Here is a 12715-nt window from a genome sequence, read left to right as displayed (position 1 = left end):
CAAACAATAATTAAATAAAAACGAAACGTGTGTCAGAAATTGTATAAGGTTTAATTGAGTGTGAGAGTACATCTGTTACATGAATTTAAATAAACGCAAAATTAATTTAAATATTCAAATGAATAAAATCATATTAATTACAATGTTGCTAATTAGTATTATAACTCTCCATTTTGATAAAATAGAAAATGAATTAATCGATAAGTGTAGTGTAAAGTGCGCCCCATGCATGGTTTCAGTGATCCACTATTGTGAACGCACCGAAAAGGAAAGAGAGTGGAAGAAGAGCAACAGGAACGGAAACTCAAATCCTCTGTCATCTTCATGGTTATCCAAAGTTGACCAAAACCACAGCAACCATGAACCATTCACATTTTAATTCAAAGGGACAAACTTTGATTCCTTAACCACTAAACCAACTTCCTCTGTCCCTTCAAACCAATCCTACACTTGTTAAAAACTCTCAAACATCACTAAGCAAGCAACTCAAGGAAAAGTATCTCATCTTTCTGTTCCTTCAGAACCTTCCAAAACTTATTCATTAATCACTGTGTATTCTCTTCATATAAACAACCCCCTCACCTCACCATGGAAAACCCCCCTAGATTCAAATTCACACCGATCTTCTTCATCACCGTTTCCCTCTCCCTTGGCTTATTTTCCTTTATCTTTTGTGTAGCAGCAGAGATAAAGAGGAATAAGGTGCACATGCTTACCACTCTACTCACTGCTTCAATTTCTAGTCCTGCAATTCAAAAAGGTAGTTTGTTTTTGCAGGAAAAGGATCTCAGGTGGATTGGGAAGCTATGTTCTTTGCCATCAAGCAAGGCCTTTGGATTGGGAATTGCAGCTTTGGTTAGTTTCTTTCTCGCCCAGATCATTGCGAATTCTATATTATTGGAATATTGTTGCTGGAGAAGAAAACGAGAATCCCAGTACAAGATGCCTGCTTTTGCAAAGGTTCTGGTTTTCATATCTTGGTAGGTTATCCAATCTTTTTGTTAAGTTGTTAAAGATTCATGAATAATATAAAGTTGATGCAAATATTTATTGGGATTGAAGTTTAAATTGAGAGGTGAAAATGGTGATGTTTGGTAGGGTAAGCTTTGGATTTGCAGCTATTTTATTGATTGCAGCCACAAGCATGAACAGAAGGCAAGAATATAGAGTAGGGTGGTTGAATGGTGAGTGCTACGTGGTCAAAGGAGGGACTTATGCTGGTTCAGCCATGTTGGTGCTATTCACAGTGTGCTCTGTCAATGGTTCCGTTTTCTCAACATTAAAATCTACCCAACCAAATCAGAGTACGAAAGTGCATAAACCAATGGGGTGAAAAAAAAAAGGAGAAATTATGAAGTCCACTAGAGGAGAATGGAAAAGTCAAAATGTAAAAGCAAAATTGAGGAGAGGATTCCAAAGGAATCTGATTCTTTGATTTGTTATTGATTAATGGATGTTAATTATGTAAAAGAAGGTCCACTAAGGGCTTATCCAATACAAAGGAATCATTTTTGTTCTTCAACTTACTTACGCCAAAACAGAGACACCTCCCCTGAATAGGAACACCTTGGATCCCGCCTCCACACTCTACTTCTATCATTCAACTTAAGACTTTTTCAGTTTTCATAATATTTTTTATTTTCCTTACATTTATTTTAAGAACTGGATTTCAAATTTAATTTAATTTTTTAAAATCGACATAAAAATTTCATAATAATAAATAACACAATAAATTTAACGAAAGTAAATTTTGTTATAATTTTTCAGATGATTCTATATAAATAAATAAATAGACTTTTAACTGACTTAACTTTACAAAATTCAAATTTAATTAAATAGTTCTGATTCAATCTTAATAAATAAATTTTAAACTAAATCGTACAAATGTTTATTTATCTTATCTTTTATTTAGCATGGCATCTTTAATACTTAATATATTTTAAATTGAGTTCCGGTTACAAAATAGCTCTGCCTCTTTAATACTTATTTAGCATGCCATCTTTAATTTACAAATTTTATATTTCAAAATTACTGATTACAACATATTAATAATATACATAATATAAAAATAATTACTATATATTACTTCTTTTGTCTCTAAAGATAAAAATAATAAAATATATGTTTTATATTTTGAAATTACTAATTACAAAATATTAACACTATACAAAATATAAAATAATAATTATTGCTTTTTCTTTTTAGCTCTCACATGCTTTTAAATGATTGTTAAATAATTGTTTATATTGTGAGACATAATTTATCAGTAATCACTCTTTACGTATAAAAAATTAATATATATTTAGTAAATAAAAATTATACGTAACTATTTTATTTAAATTAAAATATTATTAAAAAATATTATTTATGAAAAGTAAAATAGAAAATTATTTTCCATAATATATATATATATATATATATTAATATATGTGTGTATGTTATTGTCTTATTTATAAAATTTTAAAATATATTACTTCGTTTAATTATACCTTTAAAAGTAACCCTATTATCTTAACTAATATATTTGATTTTTTTCATTAAATTAATTAAAGTTAATGACAATGGATAAAATGACTTGAGATTCTGTTAATAATTGTTATTGAACATAAAATAAATAGTAGCATTTTTCTTTCTGAAAACAAAATTTCTTAGGTTATGTTTAACGAAGTTAGAAAAGGCAATAGGGTAGTGTGATTGAACCCAATCAATAACTTGAACGAGAAGAACTAGAGGAAACAGGAAAAAAAAAAAACGTTTTTCTCTTTAAATTTTATATATAAACATAATTCTCACATATCAGGTTTTTAACGGTTATTTTTTAATTTAATCATAAACATCATTCTATTTTTTTCTTCTAAAAATATTTTAAAAAAGTTTGTGCAATCAAGCTTTTGAACGGTTGATCAGATTCAGAATTTTAGTGAAGTCCTTTGTGTTTGGGAATTAGACAGGCATAATTTTACAGTTACTTAATTCATAAAAAATTTGATCAGATATATTTGAATAATGATTTGTAGTTAAATAATTGTGTGAAAGAATTGATATACATAGTCAAATCTCAAAATTATAAAAAAAATGCTATCAATATAATAATAAATATTAAATAATAACATACTTCTTATTTGATTAATTTTTATGCCCTAACCTAATGTATTTAATTAAATGGATTAGAAGTAAGAAAAAAATTTGAATTTATGTAGCGGAGAGTCCAGGCTCAAAGACAAAAGGAAGTGACTTTCTAAGAAATGTCTATGTAATTTGGGCTTTTGTTGGGTCATTTATATTTTTTCATGACAATTTCTTCCTTCACCCCATCATTTCCTTTCTGGACGCCTCCAATTATAGAAAATGACCACTTTATTATTTTTAAAGTTACGTCCGATTATTAATTCCGGCTTTCCGAAATGGATTTTCAAAGTTTTCGGAATAACGTTTTGGGAACGAAATTTTCCGGAACAAAACATTCGGAATGGAATTTTCAAAACTGAGATTTTCGAAATAAAATTTGTAGAATACGTGAAACATATTTTAGATTAAGTTTTTTTGAAACAAATTTCTGGAATATATATAATACCTTTCGTAATGAATTTTTTCGAAGGAAATGTGGAATATCATATTGGGCCTTTTAAGTTACCTCAGCTAGATTTTGCATTTAAAAGCGCTATAGGGAGATTGGGTTGTGTCCAAAAGATATGAATTTATACCTGAAAGTTAAAAATGATTTTTGGATTCTACAATTCGAAAACTTCTTGAATTGTCTAATTTAGATGTCAAAAAACAACTTCAAAATTATATAATCCAAAAATTAAAAGTTATTTTCAAACCTACAGATTCTATTAGCCCCGTCTTGCTTGCTATTAGTAATTCCAAAAGATACATTTTGTATTTTAGGTTAACAAGGCCCAAATCAAGTTTTCCTATAAATAATAATTATTATTCTCGTTTTGAGTAGTTTAAAAATTGAATGAGATTAACGTTTTTATGTTGTTATATTATATTTTATATAAAATTTCCTTTAGAAGAGATGATTGAAAATGGACACAAATAGGATTGTTTTGACTTACCTACCGCTTTTAGCATATTTCTTTGTGGTACACGTGTTGCTACACATCCACGTATTGCTGGCGTGGCTGGACTATTATACTATTTCTTTTTATGTTTAATATCTTTATTGTATTGTAATCATCTTAAATAAATAACTTTTCCTTTTAATTTTTGTAAAAAAAGTTATTTATGCTAAATTTATATCTAAAACTTATCAATTTGTTCCATATCGTTCTAAAACGCTAATACTTATTTATCAATTCAACAATATTAAATGATTATTACAAGTGGTGTAATATAATATTAAGATGCGTTACTTATATATATATATATATATATATATATATATATATATATATAAAATAAATATTATTTATATATTTGAAATGCTAAAGATTAAAAGTGACGATTTTAAATAATAGCAGGATGAAATAAAATTTTGCATGTTTCAAATGAATATTTAAAATTAAAAACGATGATTTGAAATTTTAATATGATGAAGATAAAATAAAATAATTTAAAGTGAATAAAGTCAAAATTAACATATTTTACAATAATTGAAAAATAAAAAAATTCATATTTTATCATATTGAAAAAGAAAAATAGTTTATAAAGACCATAATCAGAATCCATAAATTTTACATAAATTAAATCATATTTAAGGTTTCTTATTATTTAGTATTTATGTTTTCATAAAGACTGCGATTAATTTTTTTTGAAAAAATCCTTTATGTTAGTTTTGCTCATTGAAATTTTAGTTCTTATTATGGATGAATGATTGATTAATTAAAATGATACTGTTTGATTAGCTTTCCTTATAGTCTTCAATTAATTTATTACGTAAAATAATCATTAGTGGGGAGCTAATTAGAATATCACCACGCTTTAGATTCGTACAACTTCAAAAGAATTACCATATGCCATAAATAAAGTATCTTTGAGGACATAAATGAAAAGGATCTATTATTCAACTAACTAATTTTTTTTCTTCTATTTTTTGATTTCAATTATTTGATAAAGGCTTTGATTATTACCTTTCAAATTTAATTTTTATATTCTTTTACTAACAGGAAATTACACAGAGAAAAATTAAATGCTATATAAATAAAACCAAATATGTACGTGCATAGATACTGTTATAGTTTCAATTTTTAATCTATTTTTCTATTATAAGTCAATGAATTAGTGCCAACTGCTGGAAAATGTTTTCTGTCACAAATTTTGAGGTTACCAAAGCTTCAATTCGGATATAAATTTTAATAATATCATAAGTTAAAATAAAAATTCAAACGCTGTACTTACAAATTAATACTATAATAGATTAGTGAAAGAAAGAAAATAAATCGACAAATATTTTAGGTTTATATATAAATTTAATATAGATACATGATATGCTATACAAAATACATGTAACCTATAATTTATATATAATCTATATCTATATAAAAGAAGACATTATCATTTTCCGTGTTCATATTCTAATTTCATCTCTTAAGTAAAAAATTTAAAATTAAAATAATTATTTTATTAATTCTAATTTAAAAGTAACTGTTCTTTAAATTTAACCTATTATTTACATAATAAATAAAATTTATTTACAAAAGTTATAAAAATTATTCATATTTAATTTTATCATTATAACAATACACACGGTAATAATAATAATTTTATTATTTAAAAGAAACATGTTTATAGTTAGTGTATCTGTTTTTACTAGTATTAGTAAAGGATTTGTTTGTACATAAATGTTTATTATTTTTATTTTTCAAATAATTATGTTGACTTTATTTATTTTTTAAATAAAACAACTTTTTTAATTTTTTTAAATTGAAATAATTGGTTACAATAAAAAAGAAAAGTAAACACACGTGAATATACGTGTCCCATGTAAATAACTTTAGAAAATTATTTGATTGAGTTTTCAACACCTAAATTCTACAGCTGCGACATTGCTAATTGTGAGTTTCAACCTTATAACGCACACATTTGATTTTAGTTCTAATTTATTTCATTAAAAAAAGATAGAAACTTGAATTCATTGACGTACGAAAATATATTTTGTATTCACTTTATTTTCAAATAAAATAAGTTAAATCTTTGAAACAGTCCGTATTCGCTAGCACTGTGCATGCACACATAATCTCATTCCAAGAATGATAAATGAAATATTGGTCTTTGTCTCCTTGCATGTTATTGCTCATAATAATGGTTTTATTCAACTAATTTCTGTCACAAAATCTAACCACATATGACCTCTTTTTTAACTATATAATATTATTCGCACTTTGAAGGTTTTTCTTTATTAATAATAAAGATTGAATAAATAAAAATATATGTAGATACTTAAACTCTTTAATACTATATACACTTGTCATACTAAAAGGTTAACTTGTAGAGGTGGTCTTTTCTTGTATTGCTCATTTAATCATATTATGTGATTGTCATCGTAATTTTTGAGATCAATTTCTTCACATGTCATTTCAAGAGAGAGTAACGAACATTTTTCTTCACACCATAGCTAAATCTATGATTTAAAACTATTTTTGAATACTTGTAATATAGGTTTTTGGACATAAACAATAATCAAAGTATGAAAAAATACTTTTCGGGATTTTGTTTTTAATTCAATGCTTTGGATTGAGCACTTCCAAATATTTTCACCCATCAACCTTTACATTTTTAAACAAAATATTAATTCTATAATTTCATATACTTCTCATTAATTCTAGTTATGTAACCATCTAAATCAGATTTCCTTTTCTATTCAATTTTGACATGTTAAAATGATTAAAATATTGCATGACTTTGTTGTGTGAGACTGTAATTATTCTTATCTAGTTATAGCACACATCACAAGCTAAGTTTCGCTATCTTACATTAAAAAACATAAGTGTTGAACTGATTATTTGTAGTCTTTACACATCATACACTTCTTACAAGATATCAGTATATTTCTGCATTGAAATTTATCTTTAGTTACAACACTATTTAGACCTATCCTCTAAATAAAATGTTTGACATTAGGGATTATATTTGTCTTCCAAAACATATTGAAGAATTCTCCTTAATTATAAATTAAATTAAAATTTTGATTGTTATGAAGTAATGTGATATGTGACCAATAAAAATCTTTTCAATTTATTTAAGTAAAATTATTAATATATATATATATATAACTAAAAATAATAAAGTATAAAAATTAATAAAATTAAACTTATAATCTAATTTAATAATCTTCTTTTTGTTGTGATACACCAGAAACCTCGACGTATTCTGAATAAATTGAATTAGTCTATGGTATTGTAATTTTTATGTCCCAATAATGAAACAATAAGTTCAAATAAGATAAATCATCTATTTCGTCACTACTAATTTTGGATAAACTAAAAAAAAGTGTATACATGCATAGGTGTCGTGGATATGACATACAACTCTCTTTTTTTCTTCCAACATCTTTAGGGTTTAGGTTAACTTAACTATACCAAAGAACACAGGTGAGACACTTGTGCTCTTATTATTAGAGATGCAGAACTTAAAGTCATCGCTTTTGTATTCTTTAGAAGAAAAGTAGTATACTTGTCTTATTCGTTTACCAAAATAGATATTTTCAAAATTACTAAATTCAATAAGTACTTAAAAATACGATTTTGTTATAAATAAAACTTCTAGTTTTATTTATAAAAAAGTCCTATTTTAAGGTATACTTGTTTCATAAAATTAACTTTTAAGGAAATCGTGCTTTGGAATAAGTTTCTTTAATTTAAAAAAGATTGTGTTTCAATTATAATTTTATAATTTGAAAAGCTAATATTCTTTGGGTTATCTTTAGTGTGTAAAATTTATAAGAATCTTAGTTTTGGACCTCATTATGCTATATTACTTTTAAGAATTCTTTTTTGTACTTTAATGCAATGTAATTATAACTTTTGAAAAAAAAAAAGTTTTATAATTCATAATCTGAAAAGTTAAAATTTATGGAGATTTCTCTGATTGCACTTCAAATAAAGTGTAAGTGTAAGTGGATTGCATGGGTGAATGCTGCACTTCACTAAGAATGAGACAAGTGGCAAACAATGATGATTTCATTTGAACTGAACTTTTCCGCATTTAAGATATATCAACGACTTCTTAATTTTTTATTAGAAAGAAAAACACATGTTTAAAAGTATAACTTCTTTACAATTTAAAAAATAATCGTAAAAGCATGAATTCTTAAAAATAATAGTACGATCTCTACTTTAAAATTTGAAAGTAAAAAGAAAAGCAAAATTTTTAAAGGTTGAAAACACGATTTGTTTTTATATATGATGAGACGGTGTTTTACTTGTTTTAGTAAATACAAAAAAGTGGATTGCATTAAAAAAAAAAAAGAAGAAGCATGTTTTGGCTAAGATTTGAGGAAGTCCTAAACAAAAGTGTTTTTCTATATTTGTATTGAAAAGGATGTGAGATTGGAATTCAAGGTTTTGAATGAAGGCATGTAAAGTGGCCATGTGTAAGTTTGGTTCTGGAAAAGAGAAAAATAAGAGACTTCGTTTTCGTTTTGATTTGGTAGATATGCATCCCCCCTCACAAAAACTTAAGTCTAAAATCACATTCTAGGAGCTTATTCATATCTCACTACTTACACTTTTGAAAGTGACACCATTCAACATATTTTATAATGACAAATCGTAGATGTAGACGGAAAAATGTTGTTTGATACCATTTAACGATCATTTGACAATTTGTATAAGAGTAAAATAGTATTAACAAAATTTAACTTTTATATTTTTAGAAGAAAGAGAAAGTAAATAGTAGTGAGGAATAGTGTCAAATGGTAGTAAAAAAAGAATGGTGTCAAAATATTAGTGTCCATTGTAAATTCATCCGCTGCATTTGGTTCCGGGTAGTGTGAAAATGATGGGAAAGTTTTGAAAAAAAAAAAACAAAGTCTATAATTTTGTATCAAAGTCATGGAAAAATTTATTCCATAGTATGATTCTTTCAACAATTATTTGTGTGCCATGTTGTTTAGACTTTTCCGAACAAAAACACATTTTGACTTTTTAGGGTTAGAGAGTTGTCCTCTGCGTTGAATTAACCAACTTATAATAAGAGAAATGCTTCTCATGCATTTATTCAACCTTTTAAATTTATTATAGATTTTTATTTTATTTTAGTTGAATTCAAACTGATTAATTTAATCTCAAAACAAAGTTCTACAAATTCGTAAAGTAACACATTCAGTTTATTTGAATTGTTCTTTATGGTTAGACAGACTGGGTAATGCAAAATCAATGAAAATATTGAAACAATGCAGCTGGTTCCAATTGTTTTTCTTAAATCTGATCCCAACTTATCTATAATTAGTTTTGTATATAGGATACATTATTTAGTAGTTTCAAATCACCTATTTATTGTTCATCTTTGTGGCATAAAATCAAGTGTTATTAAGTATTTCTTATAAATAGTGAAATTTGGATGTGCTAAATAGATAATAGTATGAATAGATTTAATATTTTTTTTTTCATGGTAGTTAGATACAAAATGTATTTTTATATAGTTTTAAATTACTTCAAAAATAAAATAATTATTTTTAAACAAAATACTTAAGATCCGTCTATACAAAATATATTTTATGATAATTTTTTTGTTGAAGTTAAAACAAAATGTAGGAAAAAAAGATAAAATTTTTATATAGTTTGTGATGAAAATATCAAAGATATGTTAAAACTTATAAAATATTTGAAGAAAGAAAATGAAGAACAAAAGAAAAAGGAAATTAATAAAAAAGAAGAAGAGAGAGAGTAGGAGAAGGAGCTCAAATGAGGAGATATCAAATATAAGAACTTTTGTAATAGTCTAATGAGAAATATTTTACAAGTTTCCAAAAATCTCTAAAATAATATAGGAAGGAAGAATGAAGTGGAAAGATGCATAAACTCAAATTTGTGAGATTGTGCAATGTGTTAAGAGTTTTATATTATTAACTTAGGTTTTTATTTAAAGTAATTCTTTTAAGTGGTAAAGTTTTCTGTTTATCTTTTTCATTTTGTTTATTTGTCATTTTTTTTTCTTTGAATTATCTTTTGTTCTTTGTTTTTTCGTATCATTTATTGCACTACAAAAAGATATTTTATTAATGATTAATTTTAGGGATAAAAATTAATTAGTAAGTATAATGGTTAATTTAAATATCTATTTATAAACTAAAAATTATTGGTAACTAAAATAATTTTTAAATTGGTCACTATAGTGAATTGGTCTCTAAATTAGTCAATTTACAAACTAAAAATTATTGGTAACTAAAATAGTTTTTAAATTGGTCACTATAGTGAATTGGTCTCTAAATTAGTCATTATCATTAGCTATCAAAAAATTAGTCTCTTAATTTGTCCCATTAGTGATCAATTTAGATACAAATTTAGAGACCATTTTTTTTGTAGGTACAATTTAAATTATATTTTTTTATTCATAATAATGACTATTTTATTAACGAATAATTTTTAGTTTTATAAATTAGTCATTATAACTACTAATAATTATTGATCACTAAAAATAGTCACTATTTAGAAGCTTTCTTGTAGTGTATTATGTTATGATTTGATTTTTGTAATATGTTGTCATTCGAACCAACTACTTCCTTATATTGTTCATTGCAAGATAATAATCATGTCGGTCACTTAATAATCGTATCACTCAATCAACAGAAAAAAGTTAACAACAAAGATGGTTGGAAGCTTCACATTGACTAAAGATAAGACAATTTCACAATATATAAGTGGGGGTGCAAACCTCACCCTACCAACTATTTTTGTGAAGTTAAATTAGACTTAAAGTTTACTTTTAAAATGATTCAATTGAAAAAATTAGATTTATTGAGTACTCAATAAATCATAAAAAATTATCACGAATTTATTTGAAAGTTTAAGTTACAGAAACTTAAAATATAATTAAACTTTTAATATTTAATAATATCATATGTTTTCTTTGTTATAATTCTTATTTTTATATAAAAAATAATTAATTAATTAATATTAAAATAAATAAATAAAAAGTACAAATATAAATACAGATACTTTCGTTACCTGGTCAAAATAGAAATGAAAATAAAATAATTATACCCATTAATTAAGAAAATGAAGATGAGATAATAAAACTGGTCCCATGTCATCTCCTTATCATGCAAGATAACTCTAAACTCGAAATTAGATAATAATTGAGATGTAAAGTTGGGTGACATTATCTCAGCCGACATAGGATTGAAATAGTTTTAATTTGTGTTTCTGTTTATTCTAACCGAACCTAACCAAATACATAACCTGTATTTCTTCCTCTTCCACTTTGGTTCCTGAAATTCACGATAAATTTCATCATGTTGTGAGATTAGAGATTCCATGCGGTGCCGTGGTTTATTCGTACACAAACTACTGATTCCAGAGACTTTCAAACTAAAGTGCATGAATGAAATAGGTGATGAGGTGTGCCTACTTATACGTTATCAGTAACTTATGCAGCTGTCACCACAATAAAGGAAAGTTTACCTTCTAATCTAACTCACAACTCCATCAAATTTCCCACTTTATATACTTCAATCCTCTTCATTTTTTAAACATATTCCCCGTTATACCTGAAAAATGAACCTAAATCCAAACGTAGCCTACAACATCTACGTGTTGAACAATACATGGATTGGAAGACGTGAGTAACAGGGTGAACGTTATCGAGTTGTGTTTTTTGTGGTTTAGGTTGCTGCACTTTTTATGGGTTCCACTTAAACTTCAATATAATACAAATCTTCATTTATTAGTAAAAAGTATTACGCATGATTCATTATACATTTGCATGTGTAGAATAATAGATAAAGAAACATACGTTATTACGTTGACTGAAACTTGGCACATTCACGACTGAAGAAGCTACCATGTGTAGCATAAAATGAAAAGACATATGTTTGAGTAGAAGGAAACCGAAGGTGTAATAACTATTGGTCAAACTTTGAATCTTTGAATACTGTTTGTAAAATGCGAAACACAAATATCTCCCGGTGAAATTTTTAATTGTCTTTTTTTTTTTTTCCTATAAAGATTAATATTGTATTTGTTTCAAGGGTGGATAGGGGAGGGAAGTGGAAGGAATATATGTGCGTAAAGAGGATTTATTGTTTGCTTCATACGATGTGTGAAGATTTGCATGAAGGGAATGAGAAGAAATAAAATATTTTGTATTGATAAGAAGAAATGTGAATGGTGGAAAGTGCACATAACATCCATAGAAAAAATAATACATGTTTTTTGTATATTTTTTAATTGCATATTAGAAATAAAATTAATACTTAAAAAAATCTTAATTATCATTCTTTTACACTTAATTTAAGCATTTTTTTTTCTTTTACACTTTCATTTTCCATCACATCAAGGAAAGCATAGAAGGAGAATATGAGAAACATAACAATTATAAAGGAAAGGAAAATGAAGGTAAATTATCTTTAATTAAAACTATTTCAAAAGTTTGTTATACCCTTCTTTGGAAAGATAAATACAAGTTTTAAGTATCAAACAACTCTTATAATTTAATAAAATAATACAAACATATAAAAAAAACAATATATTGTGATTGTCAGCTGCTTTTTCTGTAAATATACAATACTAGTTTTAATTTGTAAATTAGTAATTCAAATAAAACTTAA

The 12715-nt window shown here is 25.6% G+C and overlaps 1 protein-coding gene across 2 annotated transcripts; it reads left to right on the top strand.

The window, feature by feature from the left end:
* The first annotated feature begins 233 nt into the window (after positions 1–233).
* Positions 234–1522, top strand: LOC114176621 (protein MODIFYING WALL LIGNIN-1-like). 2 transcript variants are annotated; one of them, XM_028061717.2, is made up of 3 exons: positions 241–702; positions 778–980; positions 1099–1522. In XM_028061717.2, the coding sequence occupies exons 1-3, from the start codon at positions 589–591 to the stop codon at positions 1331–1333; spliced, it is 552 nt and encodes a 183-aa protein (XP_027917518.1). In that variant the 5' UTR covers positions 241–588; the 3' UTR covers positions 1334–1522. The 2 variants fall into 2 exon arrangements, with proteins under 2 accessions (XP_027917516.1, XP_027917518.1); XM_028061715.1 differs by having other exon boundaries at positions 234–980.
* Positions 1523–12715: the final 11193 nt, after the last annotated feature.

This window comes from Vigna unguiculata, chromosome 3, assembly GCF_037176805.1.
Source record: "Vigna unguiculata cultivar grain cowpea cultivar isolate G323 ecotype 2 chromosome 3, ASM3717680v1, whole genome shotgun sequence".
Classification (NCBI taxonomy): domain Eukaryota; kingdom Viridiplantae; phylum Streptophyta; class Magnoliopsida; order Fabales; family Fabaceae; genus Vigna; species Vigna unguiculata.
This window is presented reverse-complemented; position numbering and strand designations above follow the sequence as displayed.

Bases quoted from the DNA above. Each gene is read 5' to 3' on its own strand.
- LOC114176621 (XM_028061715.1), top strand. From the start codon at position 589: ATGGAAAACCCCCCTAGATTCAAATTCACACCGATCTTCTTCATCACC. The intron at 981-1,098 runs GTAGGTTATCCA...GATGTTTGGTAG, and splicing joins GTTCTGGTTTTCATATCTTG to GGTAAGCTTTGGATTTGCAG.